This window comes from Larimichthys crocea, unplaced genomic scaffold (assembly GCF_000972845.2).
Source record: "Larimichthys crocea isolate SSNF unplaced genomic scaffold, L_crocea_2.0 scaffold146, whole genome shotgun sequence".
In the NCBI taxonomy this organism is placed as follows: Eukaryota; Metazoa; Chordata; class Actinopteri; family Sciaenidae; genus Larimichthys; species Larimichthys crocea.
In genome coordinates, this window is record NW_020852003.1 from 311699 (window position 1) to 332597 (window position 20899).

A 20899-nucleotide genomic window follows, 5' to 3' on the forward strand; every position below is an offset into this window, starting at 1 on the left:
GAGAAGAGAAGAAGAGGGCGGGGAGAGAGAGAGAGAGAGAGAGAGAGATGGGACAGGAGAGAGAGAGAGAGGAACACAGAACAAAGATGAAGAAATGATGGGTGCTGTGTTTGGCTTCAGGCGGACTCCCTGAAAAACTACCCTACAGTTTCTCTTCTCGACTGCTCACTTCCATCATCTATCTTCTTTTCTTCACCATCATGGCTGTGAGCGTTTTGTGCCAGCACTGCGTTGTAACACGTCCGAAACGACAAGTTTTTATACAGGAATTGTTTCATTCAAGAGTTTTTTGTTATTCGCCAACAGAAGCTGACTGTTGATCGATTCTGACCCGATATCGTTTCCCTCAGGCTGTCGGGCATTTTCGTCTGTCTTTGTTCAAACAGTCTTTGTCTTTGCATGCGACGAGCTGCAGCTAGTTGAAATCGAAGGCGGTGCAGTGTTAACTCTTCTCTTTCCTCTGCAGTTAGATTTTCAGAAGCCTTTCATGTCCAACCAAACTCTCCTTCGAGGGCGTTTGTACGCGTATTTCTGACAGAAGTGGCAGCAGGCCTCCCGTTGCAACTAGACGCATTCTCGAGAAAATGAATCATCATTCAAGCTCTATAAAATCTGGAACCCTTCTGTCTCTTACTCTCTCCCTGGAAATGCATCACATGGAACCATTGTGTGTTAGACGTTAGAGAGACTTGAACTGTCCGATTTGAAGAGAGGCTCAGTTCACGGTGACATGATCAGTAATCTTGAATACACAGATCATATGCTGAACGTCAGATTCAGTTGAAAATCTCCAACAACCGTACGTTAAATATGTTATCCATCAAAATCCAAATCCGGTTATTACATTGCCCCCCTCACCTAGCTCCGGTTTCTGCAGATGACACCAGCCTCTGATCCATAGGATACTGCTGACTGCTGGGCCCTTGTAAACCTCCTCTTCCTTTTCCTGCTGGTCCAAACACCTGTGGTACAAACACTCAGTCCGTCAGCTTGGCGGTGAGCTCAGGCGACGGGTACCCGTCGCTCTGAGATCACCGCCAAGCTGACGGACTGATCTAACAGCAGCTACAGCTGTCAGCAGGTTACTTCACTGCTCCACTCCATACCAACCTCTGTAAATCACAGAGAGATTGAGCGGAGCAGCCGGAGGGACATCAGAGGGCAACCAGAAAACATTTCCTCATAAAATATGATCCAGTTTCACCAGAATCAGTGAAATAGTGTGCTGTGGTTGACTTTAGTGCCGTAAAGCGTTACGTAATTCTCCCGACCCGGAGCCCAAAGTTACATCGATGTGAGAACAGACTCGAATGATCCGAGCACCGTTCACTGTCACGGTCACGTGTTGGGTCGTCAACAGGAGGTCACATTGTTAGACATCAGAGGACAGTTTGGACTTGTTGTCTCCTCCTCTTGTTGTCGGGTTGGAGTTGACACAACATCTGTGAGTTGTGTGTTTTCTCTCTCCTCACACACCCCACACACAAAACAGCACAAGACTAATGTGAAAACAACACACGTTTGGTGTGTGTGTGTGTGTGTGTGTGGTGTGTGTGTGTGTGTGTGTGTGTGTGAGGAGAGTAGTCAGTCTCGCTGCCCAGAGTGTGTTGTCTGTAATATTTGTCTGTGTGAGGACAGTTATGTAACAACAAAGCAAATGCATCGTAGGTTCACGACACACACACACACACACACACACACACACACACACACACACACACACACACCACACACACACACACACTCAGAGGGATGTGATCTTAACACGCCGTCATGATTGCTCAGAATTAGAGGAAGTGCAGCTTGACATCTCATCGCACGACTTGACAGTGACGGCAGTGTTCTATTTAAAGACCACCGTCCTATACCAAGACTCTTATAGACCACATCCTCTGTGTAACTATGTCCAGCTGTACTCGAGTATTTACTCTGATTACATTACTTCTGATCAACCAGCAGCAGCTGATCTCACTGCCTCAGTCCAGCAGCCAGGTCCAGCCCGCTCGGCGTCTGTCTTTCAGCCTTTTTTTTCCCAAGCTCTCACCAACCACTAAAAGTCAGTCCCACATTTACTCTTGTCGGCGGCTTCTTGCTCGCTCACTCTCTCCTTTTCTCTTCTTAGTTTCTCCGTCAGCGTCCTCTTCAATCCTTCTCCTCTGCCCATATGTCCCTAGAGCTGCTGAGCCTGGTTACCTCCTCTTCTTCTTCTTCCTGGTGTCCATCAACGCCTGTTGGTACAAACACTCAGTTCGTCAGCTTGGCGGTGAGCTCAGAGCGACGGGTTACCCGTCGCTCTGAGCTCACCGCCAAGCTGAACGAATGAAACGAGCTAACAGCGCAGCTACAGCTGTCAGCAGTTTACTTCACTGTCCATCATAAAACTCTGGTAAATCAGCAGAGAGTTGAGGCGGAGTGTGGTTTTACCAGAATATATAAGATGAAGACAGAGTTACATTTTCACTGCCAAATACGTGTTTCCTTGGAAACTTGTTTGAACTCGGACTGAGCAGAGCCCGACGTCTCTCAGAGCTGAGCTGCTGGGTAAAAATAAAGTAGTTTAAATAGCGAGTGCTTTAAATACAGTGAAGGGATGAACACTCTGCTCCACGAGGACTGAACCTCTGACCTCCTCACCGCGAGGGTCGGCTCTCTGACCCGCCTGTCACGGGAATTGAACCCTCGGGCTTGGGAACGCTCTAACCGCCGGTCCTGCCTGCACGGCTACAAACACTAGTCGGTGTGAGATTGGTGCCATTGCCAGGACTGACAGGTTGAATGGATGACAGGGCTGTGTGGGCCAAATAGACTGTCAGAGAGAGCTGGGAGGAGATGGATGAGAGGAGGGAGAGAGGGACAGAGAGAGAGAGAGAGAGGGAACACCGGAAAGAAAGATGAAGAAATGATGGAGTGCTGTTGTGGCTTCAGGCGGACTCCCTGACTCCCTCAGTTTCTCCTTCTCGGACTGCTCCTGTCCCTCATCTCTCCTTCTTTTCTCTCCCCATCATGGCTGGAGCTGTTTTGCTGCCAGCACTGGTGTAACACGTCCGAAACGACAAGTTATTTATACAGAAATTGTTTCATTCAAGAGTTTTTTGTCATTCGCCAACAGAGCTGACTGTTGACGTCTCCTGCAGCCCCGATATCGTCCCTCAGGCGTTCGGCATTTGTCGTCTGTGCTTTGTTCAAACAGTCTTTGTCTTTGCATGCAGACGAGCTGCAGCGTGTGAAATCGAAGGCGTGTGCAGTGTTAACTCTTCTCTTCCTCTGCAGTTCAGATTTCCAGAAGCCTTTCATGTCCAACCAAACTCTCTCTGAGGGCGTTTGTACGCGATTTTGAGAAGTTGGCAGCAGCCTCCCGTTGGCAACTAGAAGCAGTCTGTAGAGAAATGACATCATCCATTCAAGTCTATAAAAATCTGAACCCTTCTGTCTCTTACTCTCTCCTGGAAATGCATCACATGGAACCATTTGTAACGTTAGAGAGACTTGAACTGTCCGTTTGAAGAGAGGCTCAGTTCACGGTGACAGTGACCAGTAATCTGAAATACACAGATCATGATGCTGAACGTCAGATTTCAGTTGAAAATCTCCAACAACCGTCACGTTAAAATATGTATCCATCAAATCCAAATCCGGGTTACATTGCCCACTCACCTAGCTCCGGTTCTGGCATGACACCAGCTCTGATCCATAGATACTGCTGACTGCTGGTCCTGTAAACCTCCTCTTCCTTTTCCTGCTGGTCCAAAACACCTGTGGTACAAACACTCAGTCCGTCAGCTTGGCGGTGAGCTCAGAGCGACGGGTACCCGTCGCTCTGAGCTCACCGCCAAGCTGACGGACTGAGTGTTTGTACCACAGGTGTTTTGGACCAGCAGGAAAAGGAAGAGGAGGTTTACAGGCCCAGCAGTCAGCAGTATCTATGGATCAGAGCTGGTGTCATGCCAGAACCGGAGCAAGGTGAGTGGGCATTATAACCCGGATTTGGATTTGATGGATACATATTTTAACGTGACGGTTGTTGGAGATTTTCAACTGAAATCTGACGTTCAGCATCATGATCTGTGTATTTCAGATTACTGGTCACTGTCACCGTGAACTGAGCCTCTCTTCAAACGGACAGTTCAAGTCTCTCTAACGTTACAAATGGTTCCATGTGATGCATTTCCAGGAGAGAGTAAGAGACAGAAGGGTTCAGATTTTTATAGACTTGAATGGATGATGTCATTTCTCTACAGACTGCTTCTAGTTGCCAACGGGAGGCTGCTGCCAACTTCTCAAAATCGCGTACAAACGCCCTCAGAGAGAGTTTGGTTGGACATGAAAGGCTTCTGAAAATCTGAACTGCAGAGGAAGAGAAGAGTTAACACTGCACACGCCTTCGATTTCACACGCTGCAGCTCGTCTGCATGCAAAGACAAAGACTGCACGCGACTGTTTGAACAAAGCACAGACGACAAATGCCGAACGCCTGAGGGACGACATCGGTAACATCGACAACAGTCAGCTCTGTTGGCGAATGACAAAAAACTCGTGAATGAAACAATTTCTGTATAAATAACTTGTCGTTTCGGACGTGTTACACCAGTGCTGGCAGCAAAACAGCTCCAGCCATGATGGGGAGAGAAAAGAAGGAGAGATGAGGGACAGGAGCAGTCCGAGAAGGAGAAACTGAGGGAGTCAGGGAGTCCGCCTGAAGCCACAACAGCACTCCATCATTTCTTCATCTTTCTTTCCGGTGTTCCCTCTCTCTCTCTCTCTGTCCCTCTCTCCCTCCTCTCATCCATCTCCTCCCAGCTCTCTCTGACAGTCTATTTGGCCCACACAGCCCTGTCATCCATTCAACCTGTCAGTCCTGGCAATGGCACCAATCTCACACCGACTAGTGTTTGTAGCCGTGCAGGCAGGACCGGCGGTTAGAGCGTTCCCAAGCCCGAGGGTTCAATTCCCGTGACAGGCGGGTCAGAGAGCCGACCCTCGCGGTGAGGAGGTCAGAGGTTCAGTCCTCGTGGAGCAGAGTGTTCATCCCTTCACTGTATTTAAAGCACTCGCTATTTAAACTACTTTATTTTTACCCAGCAGCTCAGCTCTGAGAGACGTCGGGCTCGGCTCAGTCCGAGTTCAAACAAGTTTCCAAGGAAACACGTATTTGGCAGTGAAAATGTAACTCTGTCTTCATCTTATATATTCTGGTAAAACCACAGTTACAGTGGGTGATTGTTACATTTACAGTAAACGCTGTAATATTTAATGGAAAAACATAATTTTAAAGGAATGTATACAGAACAAAGTCGTATTTTATATTAGCGACCATCGATTGTGCAGTAAAATCGTCATATTTAATGGAAAAACCTTCATACACCATATCTACTAATATCTGTTTAGCATAAAGATGTTTTAAAGAGTCAAACATGTTGATTGGATCTGTAAGTGTCAGACTAAAGTCAAAGAGCTTTTCAGGGCGTTGACCTTCACGGCTGAGTGCAGAGAGAAAGCCACAGAGATAACCCAGTGAAGGGCTTTGGTGTCCTCTGGGGAACCCGGCATTAAGACTGTGTGCAGGCTCTTTGCATCAAAGTGTCAGTCACACACACTCCAGCTTTCAACACAACAACACAGCCTCTGCAGATGACCTCGCTCTGAGGTGTTCCTATTTTAGTTTCCTTGTGTTTTATTTTCGTCCTCCAGTTTCTGTTTTCCAGTCCATGTATTCTGTTTTTATCCTGACCCACATGCTTTCATCACGTCACCTGCACCTGTTTGGATTTCCTCTCTTTTTTTTAGGCACGAATAACTTTTATATAACTCCATAAAACACTTTGGTGGATCACATGGACGCTGAGCCAAGTGATGAAGCACACTCAGAAAAATAAAGGGTTGGAACCAGAAATTCACAAAGAACCTTTTAGCAAGAGGTTCCCTAAAGAACTGTGTGATGGTTCATGTACTGAGTGTGTGGTTACATTACTTAACATCAACCAGGTCACCAACGTCAGCGTCCTCTTCACTCTTCTCCTCTCCCATCATGTCCATAGAAGCTGCTGACTGCTGGGCCTGAGAACCTCCCCTGTACTCTGAGCTCACAGTCTGGGCTAACACAGTGAGCTTACGTTGACTAACAGCAGCTACAGCTGGCAGCAGTTTAGTTTGGCAGCCGGAGGACATCAGAGTATGAAACATTCAAATATTGAGCGATCAATCATGATAACGATGAAACCTTCACATGAAGTTTGAGAAGAACCAGAGATGTTCTCCAGCTCTTCATGAACCATTGAAGAAGCAGAGTGTAACCCACGATAACATTTGGCTCAGCGCTCCTCTCCGCACTGGAGCTGTGGGCTCGTGAAGCTTCTGCATTTCACTGCTGACACGAGTGTGTGGGAGGAAAAACTGAGCGAGAGCGATGAGCCCATCCAGAAATCACTACAACACGCCTACAACCGTCCTGCAGGGACCTGCAGCGTGCTCCATACATTTCCTTTATTCTGCTTTTAATTTCCTCTCGTGGTTCTGCTGTGAAATTCTTGTATGAAGATTATTTTTCATAAATCTCCTGTGCATGAAGGATGTGTAATAATTCAATAAAGGGAGTTCTTGATGGACGAGTCAGTGTCAGAGTTTATGCGTGTGTTTGTTATGTTACTTATTTATTCAGGTGGTGCAAGAACTAGTGTATGTACATATTTAAAATGTTATATAATAAGAGTTGAAGATTATAGAGTACTCTTTTATTTCTTTGGTTTGATCCTCCAGATTTAAGTTATAATGAAGCTACACTGACTTTTACAGACATTTGTGTATTCTAAGAATGCAGAAAAATAGTGTATAACTAAAATAGTAATGTTTTGTACAAATATAGGAAATAACAATAGAAGACTTCAAATAGTTATTTCTGTAACTTTCTGTTTTACAGTGAGTAATGTTTGGTCATAAACAATAAAAACAAAGCCGTAGTTACAGTAGATTTTAAAACACATAAAAGTAAATGTACAATATGTTTATGTAAAAATACTTTTTACAGTAGTTCTGTTTTTTTTATTGTATACAAATAAATAATAAAATAAATATTTCAATTAAAAGTTCAGTAAATGTCAAAAGTTACACTAATGTAACTATGATGTAACTGTAATATAATAATAAATTATTCTGAGATTTACACATATTTGTATTTAAAGAACACTCAGAGTTGGTCAGAGTGAAGTAACTCACATATAAAGTACTTCCTATTGTCGTGTACTCGTGTACTGAAGATATTTGTAGTTCTATGACCAGCAGAGAGAGTTCATGCAGGACGCAGACAGACAGAGACATGCAGAGACAGAGACATGCAGAGACATGCAGAGACAGAGACATGCAGAGACAGAGATAGACAGAGACATGCAGAGACAGAGACATGCAGAGACAGATCAGCTGCTTACCTGCAGGAAAGGTGAAGAAATAAGAGTCCAGCGCGTGCAGGAGTCTCATCAGCTCGTTGACGTTTCACATCAACAACAACATCAGCATCCAGAGTCTCTGTCTGTCTCTCTCTGTCTCTCTCTCTCTCTGTCTCTCTCTCTTTCTCTGTGTCTCTCTCTCTCTCTGTCTGTCTCTGTCTCTCTCTCTCTCTCTGTCTCTCTCTCTCTGTCTGTCTCTCCCGGGACTTGGCCCACCTCCTCAGAATAGCGCTTCCTTAAACTCTCGGTGATACCGGAGATTTACCGGCACGATGATCAACTCCGACCGTCCGAGCATCATCTTCATCATCGTCATCTTCATCATCATCATCTTCATCATCGTCATCATCATCATCACTGTCACCACCCCTCCAAACCCGCAGAGCTTCATTCTGCTTCCGTCTCTACAAGTATCCCAGTGTTGATGTCCTCCTCCTCTTCATCATCATCATCATCACATTTCTCTCTCCTCGCATCCTCCTCATCCTCATCTTCATCTCCTCCTTCGCTTCTTCGTGTCTGTGTCCCGTGGCTCGTCCCGTGGCTCGTCCCGTGGCTCGGCTCTGCAGCCCAGTAAGTGTGTCATGCTCGGGAAGAGAAGCGCATCATCCAGGGCAGCATGTTCCGAGACAGCCGGGAAATCCTTCAGACCCAAACAAACCCAGCAAAGGTCCACATGGATTCTACATCTGTATGTTTGCTTTAGTCTATGTGGTGCCGGCTGAAAATAGCAGCAACATTTTTTTACATTTTAGATTCTTTTTGCACATTTACAACAATATTTGTCAACTTAGAGATATTTTAAATATTTAAATCCAAATGTTAAATCTTACACCTAAATGTTAAATCTAAATCTAAATGTTAAATCTAAATGTTAAATCTAAATCTACCTAAATGTTAAATCTAAATCTACATATTAAATCTAAATCTAAATGTAAAATCTAAGTCTAAATGTTAAATCTAAATGTTAAATCTAAATGTAAATGTTAAATGTAAATCCAAATGTTAAATCTAACACCTAAATGTTAAATCTAAATCTAAATGTTAAATCTAAATGTAAATGTTAAATGTTAAATGTAAATGTTAAATGTAAATGTTAAATCTAAATCTACATATTAAATCTAAATCTAAATGTTAAATCTAAATGTAAATGTTAAATGTTAATGTTAAATGTAAATGTTAAATTTAAATCCAAATGTTAAATCTAACACCTAAATGTTAAATCTAAATCTAAATGTTAAATTTAAATCTAAATGTAAATGTTAAATCTAAATCTGAATGTTAAATCTAAATCTAAATGTTAAATCTAAATCTAAATGTTAAATCTAAATCTAAATCTAACTGTTAAATCTAAATGTTTAGGGTGAAACTAAAACTGTTAGCAAAGCTTTCAACTCCCTAGTTTTTGATCAGAAGTAATGTAATCAGAACAAATACTCGAGTACAGCTGAACATAGTTACCACAGTGGATATAAAGGAGAAGCTGACCGGTGTGCACGGGCCTCCTGACCTCTTCACCTTATCACCCAACATCAGCGGCCGACCTTGCTCAGGCTCTTGTGGCTGAATTGGAGCAAATCCCTGTAAAAAAAAAAAAAAAAAGCTGATACCAGAAGAGCAGCACATGAATGCCCACGGTTTCAAAGTCACATGTTCACTAACACCATAGAGGCATGATGTTTGCATGAGCACACTGAATCCACACGGGTGGTTTTTATTACTCTGGCTGATTGATTGACATACCTGTCCTTTGATAGGCCTTCTTCACAGCAGATATTGTCAAGTAGGAAACATTAAATCATGGCTGAATTCCATTTGGTTACTGTGGCACACTTGACGGACCTTTCCTGCGGTAATTCAGAGTCTGGTGTAGCTCTGAGCACCATCATCAGCATCATCAGCTGGGATTGCAAACACCTGTTCAAGAGTCAGTCACATTGAAACCGTTAAATCATTGTCTGTGAATCTGCATCAGATTTCACATGAATCTACATTTACTCAGGTCGGTTCGTCTCAGCTTTGTATAAATGTATAAATGACTATAAATAAACCATCAGATAGATTATATTATTATATATTCTTATAGGATGTAGTTTGAGTACCTTTGATACTTTGATAGTTGTGACTAATTGTAAAGCAGATTTAAGATTTTAAGATCTTTAAGATTAATTACAGATTCTCAGTGTTTACTGCTCATTAAAGTAAAAAAGCACATTTGTTTTAATTCACCATAAAATCAGCACACACGCTCCACACAGGGTGTAGTTTATGTCTTGAACCACAATGTGGCGCCAGAGCTCCATTGTCAGTTTCTGTCTTTGTTGGTTTTCTCAGATTTTCTCCTTCATGGTTCACAAAATAAAATATAAGGGATGAAAAACTTTGACTTTAAATAAATGAACCTTGTATATACAGATGCAGTGGATGTTTGAGACACTGTGGGATCAAACTTATTAATAATGACCTCTGCTGCATGCTGTGACGTTCATTCATCCGTCTACAGCCTCATTTAGTTGCACATAGTCCTTTATCCCTGTTTGTACTTCTATTTCATATTTTTATAACAGTTTTATTTCTACTTTTACTTTCTACTTTTTATATAGCTTCTGTTTGTACAGATGTCAGCACAGGTTTACTTCTTAACACAGTTATATAGTTAATTTTCATGCAAAAGTCTAACTTCTCTGCAAATGTTCAATATTTTAGCACAGGTTTTAATTAAAATTTAGATTATTTATTGTAACGTATCGATACTTTTAATGTATCGTTGCATGCTGCTACTGGATGCTTGAATGAAAGTATCTCTAATCGGGGTCTCGGCAGGTTGGAGCCAGGCCCAGAAGACAAACTGCAGAAAGGAAATAGAAACTATTTGTTTAAAACAAGTTAGTGTCCGTGCTGCCTTTAAATTTTAAGTTGACTGAACCTGAGCAGACAAGTTGAGCTGATTCAAAACAAATGAACGTCTAAACGCTTTACCCTGGATACGAATGTGACGAGCACTCCACCTGTCCACTAGGTGTCCCCGTTGCTCTCCTTGTGCTGCATGGAGGTCATCAGCTGGATAAAGGCCTTCCTGATCCTGCCTCTCTGGTTTCTGGGATGACACAGTCACACACCTGACGTACTGATTGCTACATGTTCACTTGTTGTTCTCCGTCTTTGTTGGTGTGTCATGACTAAAACCTTCTGCAGAGCATGAGAGGATGGAGGAAGGGGATATCCTCCTTCACATGAAGTCTTCACAGACAGGACGTTAGTCAAACAGCTACGGTGGCAGTCATTGTTGAACTCACAATATGTTTCACTCGACTTTACAGCAGATGATAAATCAGTCTTGGGTTTCGGCGTCGTAACTCAAACCACAACATCTCCCAGCTGATTAGTGAGCAGAGCCAGACGTGGACCTCAGCGGGCTCTGGGTCTGCAGCAGCTCCGGCTTCTTGGTTGTTTTGAACTCAGGTTTGTTTGTCGGAGGGATGTTTGATGCAGCTCTGCCTTTGTGATGGTTGACTGCAGTGCTTTTCAAACCAGGAATGAGGACCAGGCATGTTTCCAGTGGGCATCTATGGAGGAGGGAGGGGGCGCTGCTGTGTTTGAGTAATCCTGCTCTACCGTGACATATAGGGAACCCAACCCCAGTGCCATGTTCTACCTTCTTAACGACACGCTGCCAGCTTTATTTCTGCCTCTGACAAAGACAAAAACACATCTGCTTTACAGACCAACAGGACACGAAACAAAGGAGGCCCCAATGCAAATCCTGATCCACTGCATGAGGCCAGAACCTTTGTGTGCCGCAGTGTTTAGTCTGCAGATGTTTGTTACAACCACAGGGAAATATTTGCCCAGACAAACCCAAAGAAAACTGCTTTTCTCCCTCTGCAATAACAATGGACGCAGAGTTTTTATTCATGAGATTTTATCGAATGTGGGAGAGGAGACAGTTTGGCAGCAAGCATCAGTTTGTCTCTGACAACAGCAGACATTCCTCACGTCGCGTGCAGCGGAATTTAAAAAGACTTTAAAGCTTAACATCCATTTTAGAAAAGGTGCATCAAATTATGCAAGAAAAGATTTTTGCATTAATGATCCATAAATCAGAGTCTCAGGTTTTATTTTTCACTTTCTTTATGTGACACAAGAAACTCTGATTACACCAGAGCTAAAGATTTATGATCAGACACACTAACAGCAGAGTGTCAGAGTGAGTCCCACTGTGTAACTATGTCCAGCTGTACTCGAGTATTTGTTCTGGTTACATTACTTCTGATCATCCAGGTCCCCAGCAGCAGCTGATCTCACTGCCTAGTCCAGCAGCAGTCAGCCCAGCTCGGCGTCTGTCTTTCAGCCTTTTATTTCACCAAGCTCTCACCAACCACTAAAAGTCAGTCCCACATTTACTCTTGTCCGGCGGCTTCTTGCTCGCTCACTCTCTCCTTTTCTCTACTTAGCTTCCTCCGTCAGCGTCCTCTTCACTCTCTTCTCCTCTGCCATCATGTCCATAGAAGCTGCTGGGCCTGCAAACCTCTTCTTGGTTCAAACCTCCTGTGGTACAAACACTAACACTCCCCTGGTGCTCTGAGCTCACGGTCCTGGCAGCCCGGCTAACAGACTGAGCTAACGACAGCTAACAGCAGCTAACACACTGAGTTAACGTTAGCTTCCTCTGTCAACATCCTCTTCAGTCTCTTCTCCTCTGCCATTATGTCCATAGACAGCTGGGCCTGAAAACCTCCTCCTCCTCTTCTTCATAGTGGTCCAAAATGCCTGTGGTACAAACACTAACAATGTTTGCAAACTGGCTAACAGACTGAGCTAACATGAGCTAACAGCAGCTAACAGACTGAGCTAACATGAGCTACAGCTGTCAGCAGGTTACTTCACTGTCCATCATAAACTCTGTAAATCACAGCTGGAGGATGATGATTGATGATGTTTCAGATGTTTCAGATGTGCACAGGTACACAGTGTGCACAGGTACACAGTGTGCACAGGTACACAGTGTGCACAGGTACGGTAGCTGTGCTCTCTCACATTCATCTGTGCAGGAACAAACATCAGTCGTGGTGACAGAGTCTCCTGTAACTGGATTACATGCTGTCGTCATGTAAACAGCTTCCCAAACACAAACTGCAGCCACTTCACAACTCCGACTTTCTTTGATCAGCCTTCAGAGGATTATCCATGTAATCGTATTCAGGGATAAAGCATGCCTCGCTTTAACACTCTGCTTTTGTAGTTTAATGCAATGTTTAGCATGTTGCCGCCAGCTCGTCCTGTCCCGTCCTCGCCACAGAGCTGAGCCGAGGATGAAGGAGGTGGGAGGAGGAGATGGAAGTCTGTCCTCAGACATCCGTCACCTCTCCCAGCATGAATCACTCACGGCAGAGCGACTGTGGTGTCTGTGCAGCTCTCTGAAAATGCTGTTTCTGATTAGGAGGTATTAGAGAGTGTTACCACGGAGGAAACATGAGAAAGTATCAAGGGCTGGACGCTGGACCACATGGAATCATTAAGAGTTGTGTTGTGGCCGCATAGAGACCACGGAGATCTGCTCGAAATTTAGATTTTTAGATGTCTGAATGCAAATAAACTTTCATGTCGTCCAGGCTCCACCTGACCTCTGACCTCTGTGTCTTCAGGTATTTAAACCCTGCTTGCCTCCAGGATCCACCTCCACTTTCTCCCAATGGCTTAATTAACTTCAGAGTTATGTTTTTAAAACATCCATGTGTGCCTTTAGGCATGTATGCAAATAAGAAGTCGAGCGATTCCTTTAATTATCTCATGACCCCTTAATTTTACCTTCCAACCCCTCGCCCGAGGAACCGCCGGACTAATCAGTGTTTAAACATCTCTCATTTAACACGTTATCTTCTCTGTCAGCTGATCTCTGTCATCAGAAGTCAAAGCGTTTGGCATCAGGTCACGTTGAAGCAACATTAAACAGAAACTTCAGCACCTCTCCCTTTCTCCTCTTAGCCTCCTCATCAGAGGGAACACCAGGAAACATTTTCTCCATAAAATATGATCCAGTTTGTCGACGCTTTAAAGAACTGGCCTGAATCGAGCCTTCAGAGTATCCCAGCTGAGGATTTGCATGCCATGTGGACTCTCAGACCTACAGCAGCCTGTCAAACCTCCTCATGGTTTGCATGCGGCCTGTGATGTGCACACAACACAGGACTGCAGCTTTATTATCTTTGCCAGACAATTGCAAGGAGCATTTCTGTCTCATGTCTGATGTGGTTAATAAATAAATATGATCAGAGCGATGACAAACTGTAAACAGTGTATGAAAGTGATACTGCAGTTTACAGCCTGGAAGAGAGACAGAGCGAATCGACCTCGACCCCCCGGTGGTATTTTCCTTTGTTTAATCCACTGTATTAAATCTGTGCATGTAAATACAGTTGAGCCACGTTAGCCCAACATCCACATTATTGTTCCAGTTCTGTCTTTGGTCTTCGTCGTACCAGGCTGTAAACATGTTTATTTCTGCTGTGAAGTTGGACATTTGGACATGGGGACTTATGGAGACTGACTCACTTCTGGAGCCAGCCTCAGGTGGACGTTAGAGGAACTGCAGTTTTTGTCACTTTGTCACTTTTCCGTGGGCTTCAACACAACAAACCAACAGGTGGTTGCTATGAATGGTCGGGACTGCAGCACAAAGAGGAAAGTATGAAGCAAAGGATCAATTATATTTGGACATTTGAGCTTCCTGACACATAAACGTGTATATATGCCTGAAGGTGAGCGCACACGTGGTCCTGTTTTAGAGTAATTTGTCGTCCAGATCAAAATCATCAAATCTTCTGTGTTGATCTTTAAAAGTATGTTCAGTCCCAGCAGGGTGTCAGCCCAAAGCGTCCCGGGGGAACTGACGTCACGCTGGTATTTCCCTCTTTTTCGCTCCTCTGTGATCTTGCACATTCGGGCCACGTCTCATATGGAGATGATCACATGTATGCAGGTCTGACCCCTCAATCCACCGGCCTCTAACCATAATAGAACTGCATGAACCTGAGCTGAGTTCACACTCGCTTTGAGAGAGAGGAAACACAGAGGTTATCCTCCAAAGATCGAGGCGAAGGAGCTCAGTCGACATGTTGGATCATTTTACACAAAGGAGCCGAGCTGATCTTCATCACGTGGATAAAAACACTGACTGTATAAATACTGGGTGGTAATATATACACTCAAACCTCTGCTGCTATTGTTGTGTCATTGTCAGGAATCTCCTTTTATGGGCATCAGTGAGCGTTTGGTTAAAACAACACATGATGTCATCGTTGATGACATCATGTGTTGTTTGACTCGTCTGTTCTTGTTCTCATGGTCTTAAAATTAAAACATGCATTTCTTCTTTAAATACAAACTTTCATTTCTGTGCAGAATTTGACTGTAATAAATAAATACGGTACAATCTTTTATAATATTACAGTAAAATTATATCAGTACTCAGATTTCACAGTTTAAGGTTTTATTCCGTATTTTAAAAATGTCCATGACAGTAAAATACTGTAAAATAATCCATTAAATATTCACAGTATAATTAACATTTATTAACATAATTGTCTCTCATATAAAATACTTTATTCTGTATTTATGCAACATTTATAAAGGTTTTGTCATAAAATATGACAAAATATTTTTATGAGAAAATAAACTATAAATATACTGTATATATAACTTTTTCCCAATATTACGTTAAAAGGATATTATGACTGATTGATTTCAGGTTTATGGTTGTGTTAAAATATTATATTAAAAATTTAAATAAAGGTTTTGCCACCAAATATTACAGTGTTTTATGTTTTACAATTCCAAACAGTCTAATATAAATACTTTATTTTGAAAAACATTCCCTTAAAATGACCTATAAATAAAGGACTGTTTTCCAGTATACAATAAAATGATTTTAGAACTTATTATTATTATTATTTACAGTCTTTTATTGTCATGCTGACAGTTTTTCACCGTTAAAATTTTTAACAGTGTCGTAAAGCTTCAAGACAGACAGTCGAAAGACGAAACCATATTTTTTTTTTTTAGTGTTTATTTTGAATTCTACACTTACAAAAAAAAGTCAGGTAATAAAAAGTATTTGCTATACATCATAAAAACAATATAGAAAACATCGTGTTCGCCATCCAAAGAAAAACAAACAGAGAGTTACAGTATTTTTTTTTTGTTTCAAAGAATAAAGGCACATGTTGCTTCCCTTCATGTATTTACACAAGAAAAACATTGTACACACACACACACACACACACACACACACACACACTTAATACAAACACGACTCTCTTCCATTTGTAGAAAAAAATGTAACTTTTTTTTACAGTATTAAAGAGTTTGTGTCAAGTTTAACAAAAACAATAATCAAAACAGAAAAATCACTATTAGGCACATTTTTTTCCAACCATATATACATTTCACTCAAAGTGACCCTCAGTGGACGCACAGTAGAAATTGCAGTTAGATCCTTTAAAGGTCCGGCATTGATACATGTGATTTTCTTTGTGTGATGTATCTTCACTGTCTGGATCCAAAGTGATTCACGGTTTGACTGAAAAGATAAAACTTTTTTTTTAACGATATTAACTCAACTTGGCAAAAATGGAATCTCGACTAACCACGAACATCTAAGCTTCATATTTCGGATGTTTTTAATTAACGTGATCGAGTAATGACTCTAGACGTGTAAAAGTAGATATATATGTTTGTTTGTTTTTTACTTACAGTTTTGTAACAGAACTAAACGAGTAGAAAACACTGCTGGATAAAATCGTTGCCGTCCTCCCTCTCCCAGATTTTTACTGAACACTTATTGCTGTTAGGAAAGGAGATAACGGAGCAGCTCATCTGCTACATGCTGCTGCTTCTTTTCTGCACATACAAAATACAAATGATGACACGCAAACAAACACACGGTGAGTTTGTGTTCTTCGACCCAGCCGTTGTCTGCTCGGTGATGCAAACCTTCAAAACGTAAAGAATCAGTTGTGCATAACCCGTATTGATCTCTGAAGGTTGCTGCACAGAGATGTTAACGCCGTGTCTCGGCGTTTCATCACACACATCTGAAGTGTTTGAGCTCAGCTGGAAAACTCATCAGCGCTCCGCATTGTTCTCTTCATCTTTTCTTTCTTCTAAACCTCATCCCATGTTTCTCTGCCCTTTTCCTCTCCAAGATTGTTTCCCAGGCTGGGCTGACGGGAAGCGAGCACAATGTGTGCGCTCACGAGAGAGATAACACGGACAGGAAGGGGCGGGCGCAAACGCCCCAGATGGACAGGAAGTTGACCCCCACTGTTTGGTTTAGCTGATTAGAGGTTGAGACGGTGCGGCAGAGATACGACGAGAGAAAGACTGAGAGTGAGGTCGGAGGAACCGGCTGCTCTAAGTATATATGAACCCAACAGGAAAGCATTGAGAGCGCTTCCAGCTATTGTATGCAGCGTTTATCCAATGACAGGCCGGAGTTTTAAAGAAACAAGTTCAAGTCCAGACAAAACAGAATAAATATGAGAGCAAATAAACAACTAGAATCAAACTACATTAAAAAAACACAAGAATGAAGCTGTGTCTTCTTCAGCATGTTCAAATGTTTCATCACCAGCTACACGAGAACTCCTTTTACCTGTATGACACTTCTTTATCTCCATAACCTTCATTACTTCAAGAGTTCTTGGTCGATTGCCGATCAAACAGTTTATCTACATTGTCAGCGGATATACTGTGCACCAACCAACCCTGATGACCAAAATATATTTGGGACAACTCACAACAGAGCTGAAACTGTCAGTAAATCAACAAAAAATCGAACGTTTAATCGCTTCACAAGCTCGGTGCCTTTTGCTTCCAGGATTCAGGATGGGAGAGTTTGTGCCCGGACAGTAGCCAAACAGACAAAGGTTAAAGTTATTGAAGCCACCTCAGAGCCCAAAGAGCTGCTTCTGCCACTCGGCGTTTCCTGAGTAGTCGGGATGACTTTTTGTTCTCGTAAGCCTCCGAGAATTGAGCTTTCATCGCAACAATAACTGTGATGATAGGTTCTGTCAAATAAACCCTGGGAACGCGCTGTAATGCTGCCGAGCTGCTGCACTGTCATTTCCTTTCTCTCTGTCTGCCTGTTGTCTTATCTCAGAGCAGAGGATGACTGTGAACATGGACTTTCAATAATGGGTTTATCACAAAATAACCAACTGGACATGACAGGCTGATGAACGGAGTGAGTTTTCCAGTTTAACTTCCCTTTTTTTAGTGTTTCGGATGTAGCAGACACAGCCGGCATCTCGCTGTGATCACAAATCTTTGAGTTAAAACTCTCGTGGCTGCTCAAACAATAATTAGATTAGATTCACAAATCAAATCACCGACTACGGATCAGAAATGATAATCACCTTCTTCTTCTCAAGACATCAAAGTTAGACGAGATTACAGGCCGACGATACCAAAAGAGCCGAGTGAGACGAGATGGTACGACAAAAATGCTTTGACATGCACCATTTTGCATCCCCACGGGATGGAAATAAAACCTCACTTCATGTTAAATCTCAAATGTTCTAATGAGCGACGAGATATAAACTTTTACCTGGATATTTTTTTAAAAGGGGGGGATGCAAAATGGTGCTGCGTTAAGAATTTAAATAAGTGAGTAACATCGCTGGCCAGCAGTGAACTCATTAACCCATGATATCCAAGATGATTGGCTACAGACTGAAGTGGAGTTTCATCTGATTGGTGGATGTAAAGATCTTCTCAGGTAGAAATAAAACACCTGCACGCTGTCACCAACAATCAGTCCTCTCGCACGTCTGTGAAGTTCTGTCCTGTGGCGTCATGGTAAAAATCTTTCCGGCGTGTGATTGGAGGAGGCAAACGGCAACGTGACAATAGAAGCTCCGTGATTGGCCTCGTTTGATGGAGCACTCGTTTACTGAATAACTGGTAGTGAGCAGACTGGGAAGACTCGACAAGAGAATGGATTGACTGGATTGGGCCGTTTGTCTTTGTCGTGTGTGTGAATGTGAATCTTTACGCCACGCTGAGTGTATTTCTATGGCTGTGTGTATTTTGGCATATGTTAATTAGCAGACGATCATCATCCATCAGTACTGATGGTAGTACTCGGGTCCGTCCACACCGTACAGCTCGGCCAGGCTCCTGAACCTCGGCCCCCAGTCGTTAAGGAAGTCGTAATCCAAGTTCGAACCGGTGGACGAGCTGTCCAGAGAGCTGAGGCTGCCGGCTAAAGACTCGGGTCCCTCGTAGCCGTAGATGTGCAGGGTGTCGTACGGGAAGCCGTCTCTGTCGTGATCCGCCTCGCCCTTCTTCACCTCGATCATCACGGCCATGTCGCCCTTGCACGCGGTGGGTTGAGGGTTTTTCGTGACCCTGGCGTAGAGAGAGGGGTGCGGGTGGTGGTCCGGGCGACGGAGGAGGGAGCCATCGTGGCAAGCGGAAGACAGGATTGAGACGTCATAGCTAAAAGAGAGAGAGGAAGACTTTGTTATCTTTAAATGTTTGTTCAGAGGGAGATGACTGGAAAATAGAATATTTATTCTGTCTGCCGCTCTAAAAGCCATCAGGGCTTCTGACATGAATATACAGCGTGGTGCAGGCAGTATGGAGGATTATGTACGGCTTTAATGCTGTTTAAATATGGATAAGATTAGATTCAGATTAGATTAAACTTTGATGACTTCTTTCGGGTAAACTGGGTCAGCAAATTAACGGATACAGCAAAGAAAATTAATATTGCGAATGGAGCGAAATGAAACACGAATAAGAAACAAAGAGAGAAGTTACATTCAGGTCTTCTTCATCTACATACCCGTTGGTGTCCATCTCTCCTCCCCCCTCTTCATCGTACGTGACCAGCTGCTCGTGAATCTCGCCGCTGTGCTTCATGCTGACCAGAGAGTCCTTCTGGTAACGCTTCCTCATCACAAACAGGATCACTATGACTGAAAAACACAAGCACAGGAAAGTTTGAACTCGTAGATGTTAAATCAAGAGTGAAGAGGACGTTGACGGAGCCCTGCTACATTGTCTTGTGTATTTTTTTTGCCAAGCTCTCCAGTAATTCCAGTTTTGGACTTCTCGTTCTGAGAGCGAGCGAGCGAGAAGCCGCCGGACAATCTGGGACTGACTTTTATTGGTTGGTGAGAGCTTGGTGAAATAAAAGGCTTCTTGCTGGGCACTAAATTGCAAAAATACAAAATGGAACACAAGATTGATGAAGATTGACAGCCAATTAAAAATTCACTTCACATCTTTCCCAGTGTGAAGTCTGACCTTGCAGATTAAAGCATTCTAGAAAATCTCTGAGGAACGAGTAGATGAAGAAAGTGTTACGCCCCAGTCTAGGGGCAAGAAAAGGTGCCAACAAGTTTTATAGAAAAGAAAATGATTTATTTCCAAAACTCAAAAGATCAAACAACTATAACTAAGGAATCATCTTCAGGATGGACCAAGTCCAAAACAACAACCAGAACAACTCTATCTAGAAAATCAATCTCTTTCCTCAGAAAACCAAAATCACAATAAACTCCTAACTAACTGAAGAAAAACTTTCTGATCTCAAACAGAGGATTTCACAACAGGACATGAGGCTGGTTGGGATATATCAGGTGCTTTCACCTGCAGCCAATCACGGGCTAGGATCGGAAATCCCTCCACCAATCACCTCCTGGGGATAGCACATCCCTGTTTGCATGTGAAATTGACAGAAAACACAAAGCCACACAAGCAAACACACAGCAAACGACACAAAATAAATATATGTATTCAGGCCTCTGCTGAACGTCTCAGTTGTTAAAGAAATTTGTAGTTATTGGTAAAAATTGAAGACATGCACAAAAGAAAGAAAGACTGCCGGACAAACACTTCTATGAATTTCAAAACATGAGAGAGAAATTAGGCCAGAAAACCACAACAGAACAAGAACTGGGGCGAGAAACAAGTGAGGGGAAGTGGAACGCTAATGAGGGCTTGAGACCGAGCAGCGATGAGGGCAGAAAATAAAGAGTGGCGACGGTTTAAAGGTGCCTGAGACGATCGCCGTGAATCTACTCGGCAGAGACGGACAGACAGAACAAAGAGAGAAATGAGAAACAGGAAGACAGACTCTGTAAATACTGGGAAGGAAGCGGAAACGAGTACGAGAAAACAAGACGAGAAAGAAAGGGAAGGGAAGTCTGAGCTGGCACATGGCGGAGAAATAAACAACAGAGAAAGATGGAGAAGTTACAGAGAAGTCCTGAGACCTGAAATCATGACAACAGGACCAACGCTTCTTCTAAAGATGCAGAGTCAGAGTCAATGACCAAACCTGAACAACAGATCAGACACCCGTCTTGGAAAGCATTAATAAGTTTACAAACTTTAATATTAATGAAACCTATAATACGGATCAGGATTGACTTTGAATTGCTTCGTGGAGGTTC

At 42.9% G+C, this 20899-nt stretch overlaps 2 protein-coding genes and 1 long non-coding RNA gene across 4 annotated transcripts in view; all 3 read right to left on the bottom strand.

The window, feature by feature from the left end:
• Positions 1-7567, bottom strand: part of bean1 (brain expressed, associated with NEDD4, 1) — a 45218-nt gene extending 37651 nt beyond the window's left edge. The window contains exon 1 of one of the 2 annotated variants that reach the window (XM_019274523.2): positions 7419-7567. In XM_019274523.2, the coding sequence (XP_019130068.1) occupies positions 7419-7467 (49 nt within the window). In that variant the 5' untranslated portion in view covers positions 7468-7567. The remainder of the gene's footprint in view (positions 1-7418) is intronic. The other variant, XM_019274522.2, reaches the window with a different exon arrangement.
• A 15-nt stretch (positions 7568-7582) lies between these two features.
• On the bottom strand, positions 7583-9345 carry LOC113744732 (uncharacterized). Its single transcript, XR_003461782.1, has 3 exons — positions 9180-9345; positions 8925-9017; positions 7583-8079 (listed from the first exon to the last, which is right to left on the bottom strand). It is a non-coding gene; the product is annotated as an uncharacterized LOC113744732 (long non-coding RNA).
• A 6136-nt stretch (positions 9346-15481) lies between these two features.
• cdh5 (cadherin 5) overlaps positions 15482-20899 on the bottom strand; it is a 58036-nt gene continuing 52618 nt past the window's right edge. The window contains exons 16-17 of the mRNA XM_010751838.3: positions 19285-19417; positions 15482-18935 (exon numbers count right to left, since the gene is read on the bottom strand). Coding sequence (XP_010750140.2) covers positions 18560-18935; positions 19285-19417 — 509 coding nt within the window. The 3' untranslated portion in view covers positions 15482-18559. The remainder of the gene's footprint in view (positions 18936-19284; positions 19418-20899) is intronic.